This window comes from Sceloporus occidentalis, unplaced genomic scaffold, assembly GCF_023333645.1.
Source record: "Sceloporus occidentalis isolate IW3139 unplaced genomic scaffold, rSceOcc1.0.p SCAF_33, whole genome shotgun sequence".
Lineage (NCBI taxonomy): Eukaryota > Metazoa > Chordata > Lepidosauria > Squamata > Phrynosomatidae > Sceloporus > Sceloporus occidentalis.
This window is the reverse complement of record NW_028317013.1, coordinates 5013196-5038015: the sequence shown is the minus strand read 5'-3', so window position 1 is coordinate 5038015 and position 24820 is coordinate 5013196. Positions and strand designations below refer to the sequence as shown.

The following is a 24820-nucleotide window of genomic DNA, read 5'->3' as shown; positions in this document are numbered from 1 at the left end:
ATCTTTCCTTACAATGTATAGTTTAGCTTACAACCAGTGACTGGGTCAGTTTCTTTACCTAAAACACAAGGATGGATGCCATTGACCTATGGAACCAAATGACACCAGTCTTAACATTTTATGCATACTAAATGTTTCTGAATCCATAGATACATCTGAGTTGATTTTGAATCTTTATAAATCTCACATGATGAGCTGTTGCAATATTATTGTGGGTCACTCATCCATTTTAAGCAGACTCTAGAAGAGGTGGACAATGGAGATATACACAGTCAAATGAAACGCAAGGCACAATGCTGAAATCCATCAGAGAGATGAAGGTCCCCTGACTCCCTTATTTGCAGTTTGCGTAGTAATGTGCCTTTTCGCTGATGTAATCGCGGATGTTCCTGACTTCTTCTTCCAAGCCACCCAGCTGTGTGAATTTCATAATCAGAGATTGTCTGCCCTCTTGCAGCTCACTCTCAATTTCTATGGGAAGAGAAAATAACACACCTTAGAAAAAAAGGTAATGGGTTTGGAGATTAACCTGTGGTGTCAAGAATTGTGTTTCATAAAAGTATAAAGCAGGGAAACAATCCGTACTAATGTGTTTATTTTACTAGTAAAAAAGATATTCTGTTTCAGTAATTTAACATGTAGTCAACAGTAGCTAAAGAGGTTTGTTAGCTTTGTTATTTGTGGCTCATGGTATAGTAAACTGTGCTAAATGACAGCTGGTGAAGTTATCATATAAGCAAGTTAAGTAGCTGCTAAAAGTTTGTGTTTATCCATTGGGATCTTATCCTAGACGATTTGTTTTCCTATATGTAAGGATCAGCCCCGTCACACAATGCAGTCTTTAATATTGATTGGCTCCATAGCAAATATTTGTTTGCCCCCCCTCCACGTTCCCTAGCAGAATCAATGGATGGACCAGGCTTCCCTGCTTGCTGATGGTGGGTGATGGGTCTTCCAAGTTTGTGACACTTGCAAAACCCCACTTTTGGACGCAAGTATATTATGTGGCTTGTTACACTGACTTTGCAAATTAGGAGGAAAGCCAGCTCGGTCTTCAATCCTTCTAAGCCTAGCATGACACCCAGTATAGCATTGTATACCATTGAGCACAATACTATGAGAATCACATAGTCTCTGAATGATCCAAGCATGAAATGCTGGCCCCCATACATTTTTTTAATGTAAGTAAATATGTCAGCCTCAAATTCATCCAACTAAATTAAATAGTATTTTTTATCTCATCTCATCTCTCCTCTTTCTCTCTCCATTTTCTCCCTATCTCCCCTTTTTCTCATTATCTCTTCTCATTCTTATTATCTCTTTCCATTCTCACTACCTCTCATTTTTCTCCCCTTTTTTCCTTTCACCTTTTGCCCATCTTTCCTACTTCTCATTATTTCTCCTCTTTCTGCCTATATTTCCCCTTATTCATTATCTCTCCCCTTTCTCCCCATCTCTCATCTTTCTCCTTATCTCTCCCTCCTCTCCTCTGCCTCTCTTCTCATAATCTCCTCCCTATATCTTTCTCTCTCTCCATTTTCTTACTACCTCTTCTTCCTTTCATTATCTATCTTTCCACTTTCTCCCTATCGCTTTTCATTTTTTTCTAAGTCCTGTGGTGGGAGAGCAAGTTCTGTTCCTACAGACCTCCGTTTCAGATTTCCATCGTTGTGCACACAGCTTCAATGCTGAGCACTGGGATATAACATCATATCAGCATCAAAAACAGCATGCTTCGCCAAGGAGCAGTAAAACAGAGGCCTGTATAAACAGACCGCGAGTTCCCTTCATTTTGGGCCCATGAGAGGGTGATCCAGGATCTCCCAAAGCAGTAGGCAGTCCATTGTGCCTCTGGAGATAGCTGGCACGGTGGGGAACAGCACAAATTGTGGTTGCGTCCACCAAACGGCCTCTGCAGGAATGACTGGACACGGGGCGTTTGCCCAGTGTGAAAGATGGCCCTGGCTCCACAAGCTAAGCTTGTATATTATAACGGGTGAAAAACTGTGGGATCTGAGAGGTGAAATATAACTGAAACCAATATGAGAGACCGCCTTGCTAAAGAGAGATTTATAAAATGAATAATGGCTTTCTGGAAGAGGGACAGTTTTATAAATAGCACGGCAAATTTTAAATGAGTCATCATGAAAACTCATGTAATGGCCCAGTGGAATGGCCAGCATTTAGCTTGAATTAGCCCTTAAATATAATGTCCCGTATGTTCAGAATGGACTCACATTCTACTATATTGTGCTGAACGCCTTTATAATCCAAAAAAGCCTATATTATATCTTTAGACCTCAGTGTTTCTAATCTGTGCACATAGCAGATTTTATTCAGCAGGGAACGTGATGATACTATGCTATGCTGAGCAGGAGTGTTATGACAGTCTTAAACCCAGCACACTGCTAAGTGTGTCTCTGACGCTTGCACAAAACGAGTAGGCGGCTGCAGAGAGGATGGAGAGGAACGTCACAGCCTCCCATTCAGTATGCTGCCTCCATAGTAGTAGTAAGCAGCTATTCCCAACGATGACAATAAATAATGAGTAAATGAATAATCCTTTAGACAAATAGGAAACTAGAGCGGTGGATGAAAGATCTGAATTAAGGGCTTTATTTAAAATAATTATTTGAGTGCATGATACCTCTGGACATCAGGATGACAATTAGAAAATAGTTAAACATTGGATTGATGAATTAAGAATTATTTAAGAAAAAATGCAGGACAGGCCTGGCCAGGGGGGCACTTTTTTTTGAGTGCATTCAATTAAAGTTCTGCAAATAGACACCAACATGCATAAAGTATCCCAAATTGGCGGTATTAAGACCCTGGATGGATCCTTTCTATGCTTTGTTTAGTCAATGTGTGTTACACACAACAGATCTATTGTCTGACAAATGCAATGTGGTTAAACATAACAGGTCTGTTGTCTGATAAATGTTTTGGGCTCCTATCGTGCTGAATTATTTGAGTGGTCCAGCACCACAGGCTGAAAGCTTTCGGCCCTTTTCTGGGGAAATCTGACACATAAAGGTATATTACCAGCCATTCTGTTCATCATTTCCACGGATTCTTTAAAAAGACTGTCTGCTTCTGCCTGGATACTAGCAACCTTTTCTCCTTGAGCTCCCAGGTTGGGATTCTGACCCATGCGACTCTTTAGAAGGGCATATTTGTCTTTTACTAACGCCAAACCCTGCAAAAAATAACAATGAATCACTGTTCATTTATATTTTTTAAAAACAAACTGAATCAGACAGGAAACAACATTTTTCTACCTGCTGTAAGACCTCAAAACTTACTCAATCCATGGCCTTCTCCTATGCTCAGCATAGCTGTCTGCCAATACCATGGATGTTTTTAATGTCATACCTAAACCTCTAGCTTTACAGTTTAATATTATATCCTCTTGTCCTAACATTATATGACCATCCACTGCTTGAGTGTACATTTATCAAAAAATCATAAAGATTGTACTATATCATGATTACAGCATCTGTCCACACCTGAGAAGTACAACCTCAATCTACTAATGGGACTTATTCATGAAAAATAATTATGGTGCAAGAACCAATAAATGATGGTGTGTGGTGCTGCTCCTATGGTGATAATACCAATTTTAAATGCTCGCACTGGAACTGATCTTTATAAATAACCCTTATTGTCTTTGACCTGGTAGCAGCATTTAAAGTTAGGCTAATTCTAGCCAACGTTAACTATCATCCATAACAGTGTAACATCTACCATTTTCCTGCTTATCATGCATTTGTTACTGGAAAAATACAGTCATAGGCAAAATATCATTGGTACCTCTTGTGCATTCTCAGCCTTCCCATGAGCACTCAAAGCTGCTTGTTGTGCTTTGCCTGCCTTCTGCAGGCTCTCTGTAGTTTTCTGACGCAGGTTCTCTATTTGCAATGAGAAGCCCTGTAACTGGTCATGCGTGCCCGTCAACCCTCTCTCTGCTGGGCCAAGTACTTCCTGGATCTGTACAAAAAACAACGTATTATTATATGTCAGAGTATCCTTCTACATACTAGGATACAGAATATGTTACATAATTTCTGTGTTGAATGGTTATATTGACTTATAGACACAAATGGGCGGTGTGGGTAGAAAAGTCTAATCCAACACAACTGGACCATTAAATGTCACAATGAAATGCATAAAGACAATAACGTATTTTCTGGGGGGGGGGGTTGTTTTTTACTTTTCGTTTGGTGTTTTATGAAACTGCCCAGTTTTTATTCTATAATAGAGTCATCTGTTTTTATAATGCATCCCACTTTCAAAAATGTATCAGACATAATGTACATTTCTGTTACTAATTGGAAAGCAACCTCTTCCATGCGGTCCTGGATCTGCATTAAAGAAGTACCAGTCCCACGAATCTTATCTTCAGCTTCCAGAAGGGCTGTCTTCGCATTCCTTAAATTCATAATAACTCCATCAACATTACCTTCGACATCCATGGCCTTGTTCCTAAAAGAAAAGACAGTTTAATGTATAGGGTCCAAAGCATTCATTTACACCACATGAATATAAAGCATTGGGTGCAAAAACTACGTACAATAATATTTGAAAACAGGAACATGAGGGAGAAATAAGCACTATAATCGGAAATATGGGCTTGTGACTCCATTATAAATCAACCCCACTGACTCCTTTTCTTACTGCCTTGTGCTAAATACCGTAGTAAATTGTTTCAGTCTTAATCGCCCAGATGATCCCCTGACTGTTTAAGTCTCTAGGGAAAAGTAGGTAATCAGGACTTTATTGCCATAAATGATCAGTTCAGTGTAGTGTTTGCGCAGAGGTATTCGCATGGCTGCCAACAACAGTGGCCTACAGGAACTATATTGCAACAACAAGGTTTGGATTGGTGAACAATATTGAAATGAGCAAGCAGCACACTTCTGACCAGCGGGCAATTACTTTCAAGGGTTCCATGTAAAAAGTGGATATAGAGGCAAAAGGTGATCATTGTTGACCTTATTTGCATGCGTCTACCCAGAATCCCTTGTGGTTGTGGCAGCACCATGAGATTTTGGAGGGAAAAAAATCAGCCTTCTGGCTTGTCTGGTGTCTGTAGTGTTTAATATGAGTATTTAATAATGCTTCTACTACCCCCTTAATTTTAAGTGGAAGGGTTTTCCATTACCCACCATAACTTTTGTAATTACCTCTGCCAGTAAATCCAAAGTATCGCAGCGGAGTCTTGTGTGAATAAAGTAAGGATTCTTTACTGTCTCATGGAGGAAACCGGTCTGACATGTTTTGCCAAAACGGCTTAATCCTAGACAATGTTTGGTTTAGCAGCCATGTTTTACAAATTTGTCCCAAATACAACAGGTGACCTCAAACATTATACTAATTATTTAGGTACCAACAGTGCATTTTCAACAAAATAACCTATTTTGAGTTGAGGTTTATGGCTGCACTCCAGTTTGAAGCTTTACTCTACATCATGCCTTAGTGAAAACAACCTTCTGCAACATGGATCCAACCAGAGCTATGATTAGTAGCATTTTCTATTGAATTCTGTTTTTTAAATAAGTACTTCTGGAATCAAGTTCTTAATGTCAGGACACATTTTCTGCTAATGTAAAACATGTGCTAAATTCAAATGCAAAAGAAAATTACAGTGTTATGATTTACCCACTCATTTTTCAAAAACAGTTTTTCTGATAAGGGAGCATTAAAAGACAATCTATGATTCACCCTCTATTAGGAAATGAGAAAAAGCAGCGCTGACATTTCTTACACACACATATATATATATATATACATATGCAGATACATAGGGGCGTACCTAGAGTATTTGGTACATGGGGCAGATTTTTTTTACGTAAAAAATAAATTATGAACTTATAAGTTAATTAAGAGTAAATAAATAGCATTTACTGAACAGATATGGTACACCATAACTCCTGTCACTATATACTGAGCCAGACATTGATGGTGGCACAGCGTAACCCCCATCACTATACACTGAGGCAAACATCGACGGTAGTGTAGCATAACTTCCATCGCTATATACTAAGCCAGATGTTGATGTGGCAGCCTGTCTGTGCATCTTCTGCCTCTGAAACAGCCTGCCTGTGCCACCTCTGCCCCTGAAACAGCCTGCCTGCGCATCCTCTGCTGCTGACACAGCCTGCCTGTGCCCCTGAAGCAGCCTGCCTGCGCATCCTCTGCTGCTGACACAGCCTGCCTGTGCCCCTGAAGCAGCCTGCTTGTGCCACCTCTGCCCCTTAAGTAGCCCGCCCCCCCCTTTAGGTACGCTACTGTATAGACATTAATATGTAGGTGGTCCCCCCTTTGCAGCTATAACAGCTTCAACTCTTCTGGGAGTTATGATTGTTTCTATCAGAATTTCAGCCCATTTATCCAGTAGAGCATTTGTGAGGTCAGGCAAAGATGTAGGAAGGCCTGCCTCAAAATCTCCATTCCAGTTCATCGCAAATATGTTCGATGGGGTTGATGTCAGGGCTAGTCAAGTTCTTCCACACCAAACTCATCCAACTATGTGTTTATGGACCTTGCTTTGTGCAATGGGTCACACTCATGCTAGAATAGAAAAGGGCCTTCAACAAAACTGCTCCCACAAACGTGGACGCATAGCATTGTGCAAAATGTCTTGATACGTCCCTTCAGCATACCATCATGATGGTTATGTGAATAAACTACCTATTTCTTTATCTGTAAAGCCCGGTGAGTTTGTGACTATTATGGACTCATAGCTATTGACCTCACTGTACCCAGGCTGCTGGAGAAATGATTTCATGTGATATATTTTTCTTTCTAGTATAGTGTAACACACTGATTATGTATCACTGGCCCATGCACATCAGATTACTGTGGTATTTGCAGCTTGATCATCATGTTACCTGAGATACAAAGGTCTTTGTATAAGTAGACAAAGAGTCCTCCCTGTGTGTATTGCTACTGTGTGTGTAGAACACTTCTTTCTGTTTAAGTTGGTGTCTTTAACAGGGCTTCGTTAATCTGGCTAATGCAGCTCTCCCAGTCTGGTACATCGCGAGCACCAAGTTATGTTATGTCAGCAGACTCAATGAAAGTGAGTTTCTAAATCGTGAATACGCTTACGTAAGCAACAATGAGAAAACACAAATTAAGATGTAAAGACAGATATGTAAATAACTTAAAAAATTAAGAAAATCTACAGATACGCCTTAGCCTTTTAACATGCCAAATTACATTTGTTCCGATGATTTTATAAAATATGAATTCCTTTTATTTTCAAGAGGTTCGTTTTATGAATTGGCGCTTAATATTGAAACCCACCTGGCAAGCTCTGCTTCGCTTTGCAATTTCTTAGCCTTTGCTATATCATCCTTGGTCTGCGATAATACCGAATCTATGTTGGGCAGTTTGCTTGCTATGCTGCGAATCTCATTCATCTTCCTCAGGATAGTGGCAGAGTCGGCAGGTAACGTGAGTGACAAGACATATTCACTGACCTCCTGGATAGTGGCTGGATCAGTCGCGGGTTCTGCAAAAAATGACATTTAAATATAATAATTTGGTTCCCTGACAATACTTGATACAGCATATGCTCTAATGCATACAAATGACTTCAAAGTCACATATCCTGATGTATAGTGTTATATACACAGAACCATTAAGATATGTAAACATTAATAATTGGGAAGATCACAGTGTACCGGGGAGCTGCTTATTATGCACTATATCTAAAGCTGTGTATTCATGTATAGCTTTCTCCTGGCTTAAGGGATAAGGACAGTAATACTCGCCGTGCTACTGATTTTCCTGACAAAGTGTCTGCAACCTTGTCTAGCTTAATAAAGATCACCTGAAAGCAATAGTTTTTGATATATAAAAAATATTTTAAATTCAAATAATGGATAGCTAACACCCCAGTAAAAAGAGAAGGCATATGAAATTACTTTGAGTATAATGATTATGTGATCTTTAAAAACCAGAGGGGACCACCAAACTTTAAAGGGAATGTGCAGCTATCATATGCATTAAAGTGAATACGATAGCTAGAATGTCCTTTTAATATGAAGGTTCAACAGAACTATTTATGGCAAAATGCTAAACATCTATACATTCACTGCAATGCAGCATCTGATAATAAAATGTTATAACTGGCCACTCCAGGATACTGCAGCATACTGAACCTAGAAATGCATTAAAATACATTTTCTGTTCTCTTGTTACGTCGATGCATTCCCGTGAAGCCTGGGAAAAAACTATGGTTTTATTTACTGCGAACACACGATTGGCATTGAAGCTTTCCGGCTCTGCCTCCAGTTTCATTTTCTACAATTGATAGTTGGGTAGACCCCTTCTAGGGGACTGGTGGCACAGCTCATCATAGTTATCCTGCAAGGCTTGCTATGATGTCCCGTTCTTAATATGATAAGCTGACATTGTAAAATGTCAGCAGCTTAGTTCACTGCTCAGACCTGTAGTCTGATTAACAGTCTGCACAGGTAGCACCGGACCGCGAGGCACGTGGATGAGGAGTCAAGTGCATTGCAGAGGTTGCGAGTCTATCTACAACAGTCTACTAGGTGCATCACCAGTGAAGCAAGGAAAGAAGCCAGTTATAATTCTCTTTAGACTTTTTATGTACTTGATAAATCTGCCACTGCGTTTAATCTTAGTAAAGAATGCTTGAAGCTTTGTAAAAGTGAACATTTTTATTGGAATGGGGGGGAGTGGTTGGAGAGCGCTTTGGTAGCATGTAGCAAGTGGTAGATACTAAAATAGAATAAATAGCAGTTTTAATCTTGGAATGTGCAGGAATCCCAGAAGTAGTACTTTTATGCAATTAAAGCAACAGCTGCTTATTTACATAATATTGAAACAGCGAATGAGTAAATCCACCCCATTTTTAGATTCAAGCAGGTTAACTCTCTGCTAAAATCAATAACATAATAATGGTTGCTTGGTAAATGTGCCACAGTTTAAAGGAGTAGGCAACATGTTTTGACAAAGATGCTCCTAATGAAGTCTCCCGCGCCTTCTTGTGTGCTACAGACTGTTTTCTTTAAAACGTGCTGTAAGGCATCTAATCCCTGCATATTTTAGGCAGGTTAGGGCAGGGTTCAATAATGAATTGTGTTGTGAGAGTGCAAACACGTGCCTCCAAAGTCTGTGCATGGATGCAGCCATAGTTGATCCAGCAATGATCCACCAAGAGATGATCCACCACCCACCAGGAAAATAAATCTGGTTGCTCCTCTGATCCTTTTACCTAATGCCCCTTTAACCCTGTGTTTAGTATATGAAAAACTCAGAGTTTTGTCATAGTGTTGTGCCAAACACAAGGGGCCGAAGGTGCTGTGTATACATAATAAATGGTGCTCTGTTGAAACACAGAGTCATAGACAGTTATTGGCTAGAATGTGAATTATGTGCAAGAACTGAAGGATGGTGGACATCATACGTTGCACTGACCTGTTAAAAAGTCCCTGACTTGCTGTATGAATTGGCGGGTACGTCCCATGTCCTCCTCCATGCGTGTTCTGGCCCTGGTTACCTGCTCTGTTAGGTGCTGAGCGCTATCTTGGATCTGATTGGCTGTCTTCTCTGCTTGATTTATCTGTGATCAGAACACACACGTTCGCTGTTAAACATTCATTAATTACAGTGAATACTAGTCCTGTAATGCTGCCTACACACTTTACTAACAGGTGCTGTTAGGTAGTAATCAGTTCTGTTGGGTATGATAATTAAACATATTTCAATATTTCACACATATGAACCTGCAACCCTGAGGTTTGAACAGGCTGTGCAGTGAGGGCATTTACCAACTGAGCTCTCTATTACCGGCTTCTGGGACTTGATTAGTGTAAATTGCATTTATTTGAAAAATAACTGTTTTAAAGACCTTTAGGCCTTCCTAAATTTCCATGTTCCTCCCAAAATTTGACATTATTTCCTTTGGTTTAAATAAGTAAAAATGGGTCAGTGAGTTTTGCACGACTACTTTTGGTGGTATGTAGCTGAGGCTATTTTACCTCATGAGCGATGAGCTACGTGCCTAAATATGGCAGAACTAACAATATCTAATCAATGACCTGTCCAGAAGATCTAAATATTCTGTCCCTCACAGCTTACAAAGGTTGACTGAACCAGACAACAACAATCAGCAGATTCTGCGAAAGCAACTGAAAATGGCTGATGCCACAGAAGGTTTCTAATACATAAATATTGCACATTTAAATATTGCATAGGTTTACTCAAGGTAGTAGCGATTAGATATAATAGGATCTCCCATGATGTACCATTTGAGTGTTCTTTTGTAACTGGTTGTTCAGCTCCTGCAGATCCCGAGCAGTTTTCTCAGTGTTCTTCAATGCATTCATGGACAAGGGGAACGCTCCTCTGCAGAGGGAGCCCACCTTGCACAAGGTTTCATTGTTTCTTTGACACAAGGTACCCGGACAGTTCTCTGGTGTGCAAGGTTCGGTTCTCACACCTTCACAGATCTTGACAAAAAAACACAAGAAAACTAAGGATATCACACAGGGTAAGCAATACCCTACAAGTAGACACATACTGTTTCAATGGTGCTAATAAAATAGATATGTCAGACACATTTGTCTCTGAAGATGTTAATACCATTAATACCATCTAATTGTAAACACTTAAGGATGGAGGGTATTTTACCCTTGAGGATGCAACAGACAACATAAACATGGAAAATGATCTCAGGGCATATTATGACATCCTGGCAACTTCTGCAAGGGAAGTTCTTCAGGAATATATTATGACATGCTGCACACAGAATAAGTTAACAGCCATAGCACTGGCATGCTGGCCAATGGTTGGGTAAATTGTGCCAGGGGATTCAATGCTGAACCTTGCACCTTAGGGAAAACATTAAGAAATGCCTATGAAATAGATATTTGCATTATCTGCAAAAGATCCAGTGGTTATACCTCCCAGGAGATAAACAGCAGTCGCTAAGAAAGGTAAAACGTCAAGACATTGCTCATTTCTCTGAAAAACAGGCAACAGAGGGAGCAACCATTGTACTAATCCCAGAGGAAAAAAAAAAGAACCCATATAAATCCATCTTATCGTTACCCTGTTGATGGTAGGGGTCAGGTTTGGGTAGGACAGCTCTTCCTTCATTGTCTCCAGATCAGAGTGTTCATCTCGTATCTTCCCTTCTAGGTTCTGAGCTGTCCTCCTACTCTCTCTGGACTGGGAAGCAATAACTTCTGCTGCTGCCACCCTCTCTGCTGATTCCAGTGATGACTGATAGGCTGTGCTTACAGCCCTCAGTAAACCTAAAGAGAAAATATAACAATCATTATTATGCGTTATGCCTATGAACCCACCCAGCACAGATGTGTGCTTATTAGTCGCGGAATCCCCCCATAGAGAGGAAACAGATATCGTCATATACATCAGTCCATTATTAATCCAGACTATAACAATAATGCTCTTCTTAGGGTTACTGCCTTTTCTGGAAAAAAAATACTTCAATCATATTCTTGCTACAGTTGTGTCCATTCTTTCTAGAACTGCTAGTAGAATACTGGCTGGTAGTAACTAGTTTTACCTGAGGAATCCACACTAGTACTGCTTCCTTGTTGCGTTTTCTTGTTCTGGTAAAGTACATTGATATTGTTAAATTCCAATCTCAGGGAATTCAAGTCTGTGGTTAAAGAATCAATGTCCTCTGCTGGTGGTAAGTTGGGGTTCAGCTGCTGTGCTTCTCCTCTGCAAACACCAATAAAGAAACAAATCAAAATCCTATAGTTTTGACTATGTCAAAGACAGAATTTGACAGCAGATAAGAATCATTTTGCCCATCAAGTGCATCCCGGCTACAAAGACCCAAATGGTGCTTGGTTTTACCTTATATTCAGGTTAGCCATTTGCCTATTGCCTATGCGATGCATGTTTAAATTATTGTCAGAGAATGTAAGAGAGCATGAGTAAAAGTGAGTAAGAGTGATTTATACCATAATCATTTCAAGATAAGTAGGTCAAAACCTATTATTACAAACACCAAATCAAGTAAAATAACATTTTGAAATTCTTCTTCAAAAACAAATTCAACCACAGTTGTTACCAGCCATGCCTTTATGGGATTGGTCATAGCATTGAGCACCTGGAAGGCTTAATATTTAGATATACTAGACCTATGTTCCTGACACATGCCTACTTTGTTTTAAGGGAAATTCAGTCATGCCTCACCTCATTCTTTTCAGCTGGTTATCCATACGTGAGAGCTCACTGTCCAATATACCAGATCCACTGAAAATACCACTGATGCGTTGAAGTTCAGATTCCACCCCTGCCATCTGAGGTCCAAGATCCAAGTCCCACTCTCCTTCCTCCATAGCACTGGTGTTGCGTAATGTTTGCAGGTGGGAGCCCAGAGTTTTGAACTCATGGTCATAAAATTGGAAGCAGGAATGGCAGGCTATGCAGTTGGGGAAGGTATCACTGTACCCACGTTCACATGAGTCACAACGAGCTCCCACAAATCCTGGACGACACAGACATCTGCCAGTTGCTTTATCACATCCAATGTCTATGGTCCCTTGAGGGTCACAGTTGCAGGCTGCGTTTAAAACAGAGAGACTTAGTATTGGTTGATCTGAGAAAACACATTAAATGTCTAAAAACATATATTATTTTGGTGACCAGCTCAATAATGGGGGCAGGCTGTGGTGCAGGAGGTTGATGATGCTGTGTGCAGTGGGGTCACGATGGGGCTGCCAAGTGGGGGGACTGCGAGGTGGGTTTGAGAGGCAGAAAAAAAGAGGAGAGAGGAGAAAGAAAAACAGCAAAAGAGAGAAAAGAGAAATAGAAGTAAAAAGAAGGAAAGCAAGATGGATAGAAGAAAGAGAAGCAGAAGAAAGAGCGGGGAGAGAAAAGGAAGGAAGAGGGCACCTTGACGTCCAAGAAACATGCGCACTAACACTTATTCACACTCACTCTAACACACACATAATAGAACATAAAAGAGGTGGAGAAGGAAGAAAAGGTGGGAGAGGAAAGGGGAATGATAGAAGAAAGAGGGAACAAACAGAAAAAAATAGAGAGAAGAAAGAGGACAAGAGAGAGAAAGGGGTAGTAAAGAAGTAAGAAAAAAGTGCATATTATTTATATGATGGGCAAATATGCTAGTCTGATGTAACAGGGTATTGGCACTGCTGCTTTTGAACAGAACGTCAACAAAACATTTTACTTAGCTACTGGGCTTAACAGAAAATTCAGCCATTCATAAACTTGAGATGAACTCAGTTCTGCTGGGTCCTGGAGTTCTCTTAATAGACAAAACTTGGGATTTTCCCAGCTGTTATATTATTTTATTTAACTTAGTTTCCAAATAAGTGTCATATTTATCTGGCAAGTGTTAATGAAGTTAAGGTTTGGTCTATAAAATCCCGAGTGACCTATGAAGTTGACCTACGGATCTTTCGAGATAACCAAGCTAGGGGTGTAGGCCATTATATCCTGTCTCCTCTCACATCCTTAAAATGTCTATCAGAGTACAACACCTATGGTAATCATTCATACCTAAAGGAACGTATTTATAAATGAGCATTTCTGGCATCAAGTACTAACTAAGGATCTGTCCATAGTGCAAGTTTTACACTGCTTTAATCTTGAGCTGCCCAAAATGTATTAACCTTTTTCCCATTTATATATCTATCTACAGGGTAAATAAACCCTTTTCACTGTATATAAGATATACCAATCTGAAAAACTAATGTAAGATATAAGGTTCCCGCACAAACCTCGGCATCCTGTTTGCAAGGTTCCATAAGTCCTATCTTGGCATTCTGTACACAGTCGCCCTCCAAACCCCTCTCTGCAAAGACACTGCCCTGTGACCTGCATAAAACACGTGAGGAAGTAAATTGCTATTATTTTTTCTGATCACCATAATATATAATTTGCTTCACACAGAAACATAAGGAGACAGCTGAGATTTCATATTTAGGAAATAATGAACCATAATGTTAAAAAGATTATATATTTGATTAATAACTTGGGTATCAATTGTCAAATGTTACAACAAAAGAGTGAATTCTATAAGGCTGAAATCTGGTTGGTGGTCTAATATTACCTGGTTACACTGGAGACTGTAAGAGTTCCTGGGGTGGCAGCCACAAAGCTGGCATCCCTTTCCACTGACAAAGTTCCAATGGTGGGAGGCACATTGGTCACATTGTAGGCCACTGACACCGGGGAGACATTGACATTGTCCTGTTTCACTGTTACACTGATGGTTACCTTGGGTTCCTTGAGAGTTACAGACACATCCTAGAATATCAGGAGGAGAAGAAAAGTTGTTGGTATGAAAATAGTCTTTTTAAAGCAATTATGCACTTAATATATATATTTCAAACATGTAGTTTCCAGATATTCTGTTAATAAAGCCCTGAAGTAGAGCTCAGGACAGCATGTCTGGAGTTTTTCTTCTTCTAAGTTTCTCTTTATTCTATGGGGGTTCCTTCAAAAACTAAAAAAATTTGTTGTTTTTAACTGACAGTGAATTTGATGGTCATCCTGACCAAACTTGCATTGAGTTGTAATGATACATATATACACACATTGTAGCATTTGAGGTCTATGTATGTGACTAAAACTCAGAGAAGGTACTGGACTGCTCTCTTGTGGATGCCAGTGGAATCAAATATATATTTTAATGTTTCATGACATATTCCTGTTTGTGTCCTCATCACTTACTTGTACAGCCCTGTGGGTTGGAGGCACTAAACTGGTAATATCCAGGCTTGCACTGGTCACACCTTTCACCTCCAACATTTTCCTTACAATTGCAGCGTCCAGTCATAGAATCACAGCTACCACCTTCGACACTGCCTTCAGGGTCACAGTCGCATGCTATAATAGAACAGTCGGGTTACAGTAAGCATACTTCTTACACAATCATACGACTATGGTCATGGATAAGCACTAGAACATACATGACAGATATTTCTCAGCCGTGCTGGCCTTTGTATTGGATATTTGAATAAAAATATCTAATAACGTTCAAAAACAGCTGTTCATGTGTGAACACTTTAAGGGATATTTTTAAGGTATGTATTGAAATTCCATAATACGTTTGAATGGCTAACTTGGCCCTTCATAATATTTCCCTTTGACACATAATAATTCAGGGGATAGCATCTTGAGGATCTCACTTAAAATCAATAACATCATATGTGCTGCTGAAAGCTTAGCAAGGGGTGAATTCACCAAGCGTTCTCTCCACAAAAAGTAGCAAGCTAATCAACATATAGAATATTGGGGATTATAGAATGGGAGAATAACCCTTCCAGGTAAATGAAGGTCTTCTTTATCCTATGTTAAGGGGACTCACAGATGCAGGCATCCCTGTGATTCATGTCTCTGTTGGGATTCCGGTAATAGTCAGATTTGCATCTCTCGCAGTTTCTTCCGGTGGTTCCATCTCGACAATCTTCACAGACACCACCACTCACTCTACCGCTGGCTTCATATACAGCTGGGTCAAAGCGGCACTTGTCCGAGTGATTGTTGCAGTCACATTCTGAAATTAAGCATCAACACTTCACAGGTCTGCATATGGCAGCAATGCCACATTACATGTCAAGCATCTCCAAACAAATGGAGATATTAAAATGCATTAAGATATACATCATTGTACAAGCAAAGTTACTCACATAACAGAATTCTGACTTCAATACATCTTTGATTTCTTATAGTCTTTTTATGAAATACATTTTTCTGTATGAGGAAGGTAAATCTCCCAAAAAGGGCAAACTGGATAACAAAAACCCCAAAACTTGTGAATTTGCACTAATGTGGCCACATGAGGGCGCTGACACCCTGCACTAAAACAAGGCTGAGCCGAAATGTAAAAAGTTCTAAGTCTAAAGTGACTTTGGTAACTATTGAAAGGTCAACGAGTCTTCCAGCGCAGCTGATATCAGGATGTCAAAGTGGAATTTCAAATGTCTCCTGAGCTAAAAGGTCCAAAATATGTAACTGACATCAGATAAATTTAGTATACATCATATTTTTTTTCTTAACCTCCTTCCAAATTTAACTTTATGTCATTTGTTATTATTTTAATCACCAAAAGACCTCAGAGGAAAAACCAAAATTATAGAAGAGTTTGTTTAACCCTTTGAGTGGCAGGGTTGGAGCATACTTTTCCTCTTGGGAGACTGGGCAAATTTTGTTATGCCAGTTTTGCTAAAGTTAAACTTAGGTGACAACCACACAAACACTTTAAACTTTATCTAGGGAAACGTAATTGTTTTTCAAAAGGACAAGTTAAGCTTTTCATAGACACCTAGGTTAACGCAAACCACAAATCCAATCACTGAAAAAACAGTTAACCCCCCCCAAAAAAACCCACATAAATTTGAAACCAAATAATAAAAACAATATTCAAAACAACTTTCAAACTACCACCGCTTTTGTAAATTTATCCTATAGATAGCCCATGTAGGTGACAATACACAATAAATTAGTAGTTTGGGCACACAAATGAAGAGGTTTTATTCCAAAATCACGCTAAAGACATAAAATATGTAGAAAATGCACATGGGGTGCACCTGCCCTTAAAGGCTACAACGCCTATCATACTTCTGACTGAGGGTGATGGGAGTTGTCCACAGATGCACATCTATTTTTTCTTAACTATATATATATCACAATTATCATTTTGAAAAAGATCGTTTAATTTGTCACAATACCTGATCCCTGCACAATAATCTCATAGCAGACCAGCTGTTGGCACTTAAATCCCCCCCTTCAATGGTAGCAAGCGGCCAGATTCAGCTACCTACTCAATGGACCGATCAGAACTTAATTTAACTTTTTTTTAGTCCTAGAGAAGCTGGTCTCATGTCCCCCATTAATAGTACATATATACATGTATACATATATAGTACATATGTCTTTGCTTCTTTAACAGAACGTATGACTCATAGAAGCCTTCTGTAAGGGTGGAAACCAATATCCTCCACTGACCTCCCTGGGCTACTCAGGGGAGATGAAAGGATCTCCCCAACCAGCCATGCTCCCCATTTCCCACAAAAGCTACCTGGCACCTTCATCAACCCCTCGTGCCCCCTGGGCCCCCTGGTACTGCACATATGTGTCACACAAATTTACATACACACTCTCACACATACGCACACATGCATTCTTAAACTAACACATAATTACACACACTCCCTTTCACACACGTACACATTCGTGCTCACATACACCTCTCTCATCCCCTCACCTCAACCGCAGCCACAGTTTTCTTTCTGGCTGCTCACACAGTGTGTCATGTAACCCCACTGCATTCCCGCCTCTTGTTGCCAGTCCAGAATTCTTGGACCAGCCCTTTGTGAAGACTTTTGGACTAGACCAGGGCAGTAATTGCCTACCCATAACAGTGCCCAGTGAAAATAAGGAGTTATAACATACATGGCTGACACTGAAATGGTTTTTTTTATATTTGACAGGTCACCTGTTCAATCTCCTTTTCATATCCACTGCAAAGCCCGCTAGCACTACTATATTGTAATTTTTTGGCATAGGTAGATGCCATATAAATTTTGTAAAACAGTGATCATCGGCAGAATGTTCATGGAATATAACAGTGATAGGCCTTTCAGGATCCGCACCCGTATGTCAGGGCCTGGGCTTCCCACGTAAAAAACCTAAAGAGGGCCTTCCCCTACCTAAGATGATTTGCAACGAATAGCAATAAATCATCTGTGATAGCCGAGATCCTGAAGTTTCTATGACAGACTATCAAGCTAACTAGTGTCATAGTGTCAGAAATGTTGACCGTTTTCATCAAGAGTATGAAGGTTGACCGTGCACCAACAACTGAATGTCTACCCTTAATGAACCCCCTGTGGGTCATATGTAGGGTATTAGGCAGAATTTTCTGCAGTTTTTCTGCTTTGATTTTAGTCGGAAGCGTGATGCCCTGGGTAGGGTAATGGGTCTATATGAGGTGGAGAGTCATGGGCCCTCATTTGGTTTAGGAATAAGTACTATCCTAGCTACAGTCGGGAATCAACAGGAATCTCACTCAGAAATACATCATTAAACAATTCCCTCAGGATGCCAATGATATGTGGGCACAGTAGCTTATAAAATGCCCCTGAGAACCTACCAGGGGCTGGCATTTTACCACTCTTCAAGCCCTTTATGGCATGAATTATCTCCCTGTAATCAATTAGGGCATTCAAGATCTCCCTCTGGACTTTATCACGTTTTTCTATGCCTTGCTTTATGTGAAAACTATTTCCATTGTTTACTTTTCTTGTTTTTTTAAGTGAAAGTTTTTGCCCTGTTATGCCCGATACTCACTTTTGCACTCATTTGGGTTGTTTTCTTCTGCTGGCCTCCAGGGCAGGTCATTGTACAGGTCAGCACAGCGCTCACAGTTTGATCCAACAGTATTGTGCTGGCAAACACATGTATCGTGTACCTGTGGGGAGAACATTCAAATGCTAATGAGCCAAGAAAACCAAGTACACTCAGATAAGTTTACGTAATACATATCTATGTATCATGATGGACCTAGGTCTTTTTTCAACCTTATATACTATGTAACTATGTAACTATGTAACAGCCACATGACTATAGTTTATCCAGGCCTTTGCTAAGATTGCGATTGTTACTGTAAGTGTACCTGAATGTCACCATATGGATCTCGGCCTTGAATACCACTCGGTACACATTGGTTTGCGTGGCCATAACAGAGGCAGGTGCCACGAACACGCATTTCATTTACAGCATAGAACGCGTTGGGCTGTCGATACCTCCGGGCGGGAAGACGTACGAGCTGCGTAAAATTAACTCTAACATTGGTAAACTCTCCAAGGCCTGAAAAAAATAAAGACAAAATGACTAAAAGATAAAAGAACAAAAAAAATTAAAAAGAAGTAGGCAATAAAGAACACTGAAATATTTATGGATAAAACCTTTAGTAGGACAGTCTATGGAAAACACTAAAACAAAAAATAGTCATGTCTTACATGATTTTGACCTAGTTACATTTCTGTGTCTACTAAAATGTTGACATTTAAACCTTAAAATTTATGATAATGTAACATATGCCGAATGTTCATCAGCCAGATACTAAGATTAAAGTATTTCATTTAATTGACAACAGGGTGGGACCTTTAATTTAATTTAGTCATCATACCCTAAAATCTCAGATGATAAATAAATACACTTTTTGTATAGTATGCCAAATCTTATAGGTATTTCTGTACTTTTTTTTTCTCATATATCACACAAGCGGCCATATTTTAACAGATTCCTTATTAGAAAGTTATTGTGATTAAAATGGAAATTCTTTTAAGGTTCTATGTATACTATATAATGATTCATAGTGATGATGCTGTATATACAAAATAAAAAAAACGATGCCACCGCAAAATTGAGGATTTTTAAATCTGTTATTTTGGTGTTTGCCTGCTTTATCTAGCCAAAAGTAAATTATATTCTATAATATGTGACTAAGAAAAATATAAGATGATTATGCCTGACATTTTTTCCTTAAAAAAAATCATAAAAAAAACAAAAATAGGTAAAGCCCTTACGATATGTTCGCTGAGATGCAGGCACTGAAGGAGCTAGTTCCATTGGACTGAATCGTACCTACAGGAGCAAATGCAGACAAATTATCACAAATACAAGAAAATTATCACTCATGTAATTAACAAAATGCCAATTGTACAAAGCATTAACCTTTTAAATGCCAGAATGTTATGAGGCCATAATACAGAACACATTTCACCCCCTGTCACCTATAGGGTTAAAGATATTTGAAGTCATATTATTACATGATATCCTTGATTTTAAAAAATGTGTTTTAATGCAACGCTCATTTATTTTGGTTGCCGTACTAAATGAAAAATGGTTTCTTTAATTCAATTCCTGTTTCCTTTATTGTTTAGCAAATGGGAACCTCTAAGATTTAAGGTTTTAGTTTAAGACATGTTGAACAGGACTGCGGATTATGTTGAAATACTGTAATGAATGTTGTTTCCCATTTTAGTGAATGCAGGACAGTGTAAAAAACCTGGTCAGAATAAATAGATGGCAATAATGATACCACAGCTTCACAATATATGAGAAACTATAAGTAGAACATAATGAGTGTGTTCAATGCAGGTAGTGGTTTGTTCTAGTTAGGTTTTTACCTGCCCCCCCTGCGTGGGGTGTCCTTGAAGCTCCTGACACCGTACATCTTCTAGATTGTGGGGACGGCCACGGCTGATATGCGGAAAAGTGGCAGCGCAGTCATAAGCCAAGTACTGATACACCTGCCATGTCCTCCCATAGTCAGAAGAACGCTCCATCGACATGCCAGCAGGCTTAGGGCTCTAGAAGGCAAAAGAGGGGGAGGAGGAGGGGTGGGGGAAAATGAGTATAAAGAGAAAGGCAGACAGAGAAAGAGGCAACAAATATAAGAGAAAAGGAGAGTACACGAATGAGTTAGGTTTTTTTGAAGAAAGATTACATATCTTTATATCTTTCAGTGCCAAAGGCTTGTGCAATGTTCTTAAAGGTTAAAACAGGTTTAAATGTCTGACTCCAAAAGCCAAGGTATGTCCCACCATGTTCAACTATAATGCACAATTAAGCACATGGCCAATAAGTAATTTTTTTTGGGTCCCAGGGAAAATGTGTACTTACTGTAGGTCTGACATTTCATTGAAACATTTTACGCTTGCCATAGCTGGAAGTACTAAAGTGTCTCCTACAGCCTGGCATGCAAGCCTAGACTAGATTGGCTTGTATTATATTCTTAATTACCTACAAAGCCATTCTGATAGGACTTGGGCAGAGGCAGGAGTTTGTGGTTAGAGCTGAAGTAGCCTTTGTGGGCTTGAGCCAGCCTCTAGTACAATTCCTGACTTGTTGAGAACTACTAATTGAAGGAGAAGAAATGTCCCCCCCACCCATTGCCATTGACTCCTTGCATTTATAATGGAGAACTGCTGTGTGCCTGAAAAGACAGATTTACTTGTTTTCTCCGTAAGCCAAGCTGGTGCATGGTTTGGCCCTGGCTCACACCGCACTATGACTGCCTCACACACTTTGATTGTAATAATTCTACGAATTTTATGGACGACTCTCCATTAAATACATACTAATTTAGAAACATCAAGGTTTATTTATCTCTATACAGAACTCTTGTGACCTAGGTACATTATATCATGATATGGTTAAAGCTTTCAGGGAGTGTCAGGACAAAATATGAATCTTTCAACAAAAAAAAACAAGCCTTACCCTAAAATCCAGAATAATGTCACTGAGCTGAAACCTCCTGTCCAGATCAAACTGAAGAGTAACATGATCAACCCCTGATGTACAGAAAACATTACGTCTTATTGTCATTATTGTATCAGATGTAAGAAAATACTGACAGTGAGCCTGGCTGTGTACCATTAATCTACCTACTTTTAACACTGAAACATACCATTCTCAGACTGCCACCAACGCTGCTGGCCAATGGGAGATAGCACATTAACGATCCGGTGGCTAATTTCTGTAAAAGGCTCCCGAGAATCACAGCGACAGCATTTCAGTTGTGTCTGGAAAATAAACACGTAGGCAATATTAAGAAACTTCAGTGCTGATTAGACACTTGACAATATTAGACCTGTAAGATATAGCCATACTCGGAACTCTCAGGGTTTGGCCCTGAGCCTCAAGGTTTTTTTTTGCCCGAATCTCATAAGGGGCAGATGATCAGGTTCACATAGTCTCACTGCTTCATATTCTACACAGCTGGGACCATTTCTAAAACTTACAGTTGGTGCTTAGGCTACCAGCATGTCATACCTGGGTAGCCGGAGCCGAGAATTTCCCAGTTATGACCATGACATGCTGGTAGCCTAAGCACCAACTGTAAGTCCCTTGTGGGACGCGGCCAGGACTGCACACTGACAGCGGGAAACACCCCCATTTAAAGGGAAAAAATGGGCGGGGAGCAGGGCGTGTCAAGAACCCATTCCCGCGACCTGGAGGTTTCGGGTCTTGACCGGAGGTATGGTCATGGTCGATATCCCTGCTTAAATGCAATGAAGTGTATATTTAAATAATGACAAGTCAAGGTTTTGGTTAAACCATCTAGCAAGTCACTACATAGAATCTTCAAGATGGGCTCGTAAAAGGTTCATTTTTCAATAGTCTCATCTCAGGGTCAGCTCTTGTAGAAAGCTCCCGAGTATGGATATCGCAGAAAATTCTGAAATTTTGATACATGTTGTCCCGTGGGGCAGTGGTTTTATTACATCCTTCTTTATATACAGCTAAAATGTATTGACAAGAACCGGAATCAATACTTAAATTAGATTCGAGATACATATATATATATAACATATAACATATATATATATATTTATGTGTGTATATATTAAGAATAATAATGGAAATAATAAAAGGAGGAACTATATAGCAAAATGTGTAATACTTTCATACCCACTGACATGTGAATGGTGAATAAATGGCAAATAAATCTTAGAATTTTCTGAGAGCTGGTAATCTGACAAGTTTAAATAAAAGAAGAACCTATCATGAATGGGTGACTAAGTGGTATTTACTGGAAATCATTTGTATAAATAAACTCTTATTTTTGGAAAAAGGGAGAAAGTTATCTTAGGGTAACAAAATGAAATTTATCAGACATCACAAACAGGGATGTGTAGTGGCTTTTGTATGCCGAGCTTTACATGAAGTAGGTGAAAGGTTACTGGGTAAGGAGTCAGTCTGTACAAGGTTCAATCCAGTCTGTGTAATGTAAAAGGCTTTGTGTGATCTCCTAAGATTCCCACAGACACAGCTGTTTCACATAATACACTCCTTACACATTGAAGAATTTCTCACTGGGAGAGTATGTTGTCTTCTTCACTAAATATTTTTTTTTGTTACTACATTTGCATTTTATGTAATTGGTGGATTTCTGAATTCAACATTTCTGTTTAATGTAATCAATTTAAAAACAAAATCATAAAATCTGTAAAGACAATTTGATTATTGACTGGAGGTTAGAAATTATATATTTATATACCGGTATATATATAAATGTATATTATATTATATATATATATATATATATATATATATATATATATATATATATATCGTATTGGCTCGAATATAAGCCGCACCTGATTTTTAGCTAATACACAGAAATACATGTATCTTAACATTTTTTGGTATCTATTTTGCAGTTAGTGACCATATGTTATATATACAGAAAGTTGGAAAACCAATGGTCATTTTAAGGTCCCCCCTTTAATTCATAATGCACCTTACTTAAGATATGCCCTTCTGCTGCCCCCCCCTAATATGCCACGCTGCCTCCCTGAAATGCCACTCTGCTCCCTAGAAATGCCACTCCCCCAGACTTACCTATGCACCACCAGACTCCCTGGTGTCTAGTGGGGGCCGGCCGGTGGACTTCTGCGAGATGCAGCACTTCCGCCGGGCTTCTATGGTGGAGCACCAGAAGGTTTGGTCACCATAGAAGCCCCGACGGAAGTGCCGGCATCGGAGGTTGTCTACGTGCATCGCGCACACACCCACCGACTGTTGGAGAGTAGGATCCAGGTCTCCTGCAGCGCTCCCGGCACCCGGAACTGCATGTCGCGCAATACGAATTCCACCTTCCTGCACTAAACTGCGATTATAGGCCGCACCACCACCACTTTGGGACAAAAGTGCGGCCTATATATGGTATATATACACATATGAGCCTTTATTGTAATATTTTCGCTCAGACAATAAAATTTAAAAAAATGTGAAATATTGAAATTGTGACATTCTGGTCAAGTGTCAAGCAGAAAACAAAATGGTAAAAAGCATATTAAATTTAAATGCATCCTCCAGTGAGTTGTAGATTTTTATAGCAAGAATTGTGAAATGTGGGATATTTTTGGCAAAGAGCTGAAACATTTGTTCATCATGGAAATAGGGGGAAAGGGAAATGGAAATTTAAATGCAATATTTACTGCTGACCATATCACTCATTATTCAAAGAAAAAATATCACGTCTGAGGTAAAACCAGCATTAGAATGCCTTTAATGCTACATTTTAAAACATTTATGTTTATATTCTCCACCTCTGACATTTACTGGAGGTATAACCAGGAGTTGTAGTGTATTATCCTGCATTCCCCAAGACTACATTGGAGTCTCACTGTCAGCCCAAGATGGAAGTTGCTTCCTGGACTTTACACAATCAAGCAATTCCCTTCTAAAGCTATTACCGCAAATAATACAACACTAATATCCAACTCCCACATATATCAGGACGTAAAAGGTAAAACGTGATTAATAAGTGTAAAACTTATGATCAGGCATTATCTGGAACGTGATAGGAACTACAAAGTAAATGTCAAGAAAAAAACTCACTGTTAACCAAAAAAACCTACATCTTCCTCTCCTGGGCTTTCCTAATTTTAAGTACAACTACACCCTGTACCTTGAAAACACTTAATCAGTAATCAAAATATAGATGTGGAACGAGTAAACGATGGTGGGACAATGGGGGGACTTTGAGACTCTCCAGTGGCTGGATCCCATGCAGCCGGACCTTCTGATCAAAGCCGTAGAGGCACAGATAACAAGATACATACACCGAGGACTTGACTGCAATAAAAAATATCAGCCTGGCACTTTAAGGTAAAAGACCAATAAATACCAGGTTTGTGTCTGCCGGATACACGTTTACAGTGTGTGGCTGCTTGTACGCAGCAGGCAGCCACACACTTAAGGATTACTTTGGCCATCCAGGTGGACTTAAAGTATGCATCCGATGTGTCTT

General features: G+C 39.5%; 1 protein-coding gene across 1 annotated transcript in view; it reads right to left on the bottom strand.

The window, feature by feature from the left end:
• Nucleotides 1-334: 334 nt before the first annotated feature.
• Nucleotides 335-24820, bottom strand: part of LOC149298371 (laminin subunit beta-3-like) — a 45670-nt gene continuing 21184 nt past the window's right edge. The window contains exons 3-22 of the mRNA XM_089487516.1: nucleotides 21470-21584; nucleotides 21280-21353; nucleotides 20187-20369; nucleotides 19584-19641; nucleotides 18668-18861; nucleotides 18343-18463; nucleotides 15359-15547; nucleotides 14722-14877; nucleotides 14099-14295; nucleotides 13767-13863; nucleotides 12214-12583; nucleotides 11573-11733; nucleotides 11092-11297; nucleotides 10287-10490; nucleotides 9457-9601; nucleotides 7312-7519; nucleotides 4344-4485; nucleotides 3814-3990; nucleotides 3046-3199; nucleotides 335-471 (exon numbers count right to left, since the gene is read on the bottom strand). Coding sequence (XP_089343642.1) covers nucleotides 335-471; nucleotides 3046-3199; nucleotides 3814-3990; nucleotides 4344-4485; nucleotides 7312-7519; nucleotides 9457-9601; nucleotides 10287-10490; nucleotides 11092-11297; nucleotides 11573-11733; nucleotides 12214-12583; nucleotides 13767-13863; nucleotides 14099-14295; nucleotides 14722-14877; nucleotides 15359-15547; nucleotides 18343-18463; nucleotides 18668-18861; nucleotides 19584-19641; nucleotides 20187-20369; nucleotides 21280-21353; nucleotides 21470-21584 — 3288 coding nt within the window. The remainder of the gene's footprint in view (nucleotides 472-3045; nucleotides 3200-3813; nucleotides 3991-4343; nucleotides 4486-7311; nucleotides 7520-9456; nucleotides 9602-10286; nucleotides 10491-11091; nucleotides 11298-11572; nucleotides 11734-12213; nucleotides 12584-13766; nucleotides 13864-14098; nucleotides 14296-14721; nucleotides 14878-15358; nucleotides 15548-18342; nucleotides 18464-18667; nucleotides 18862-19583; nucleotides 19642-20186; nucleotides 20370-21279; nucleotides 21354-21469; nucleotides 21585-24820) is intronic.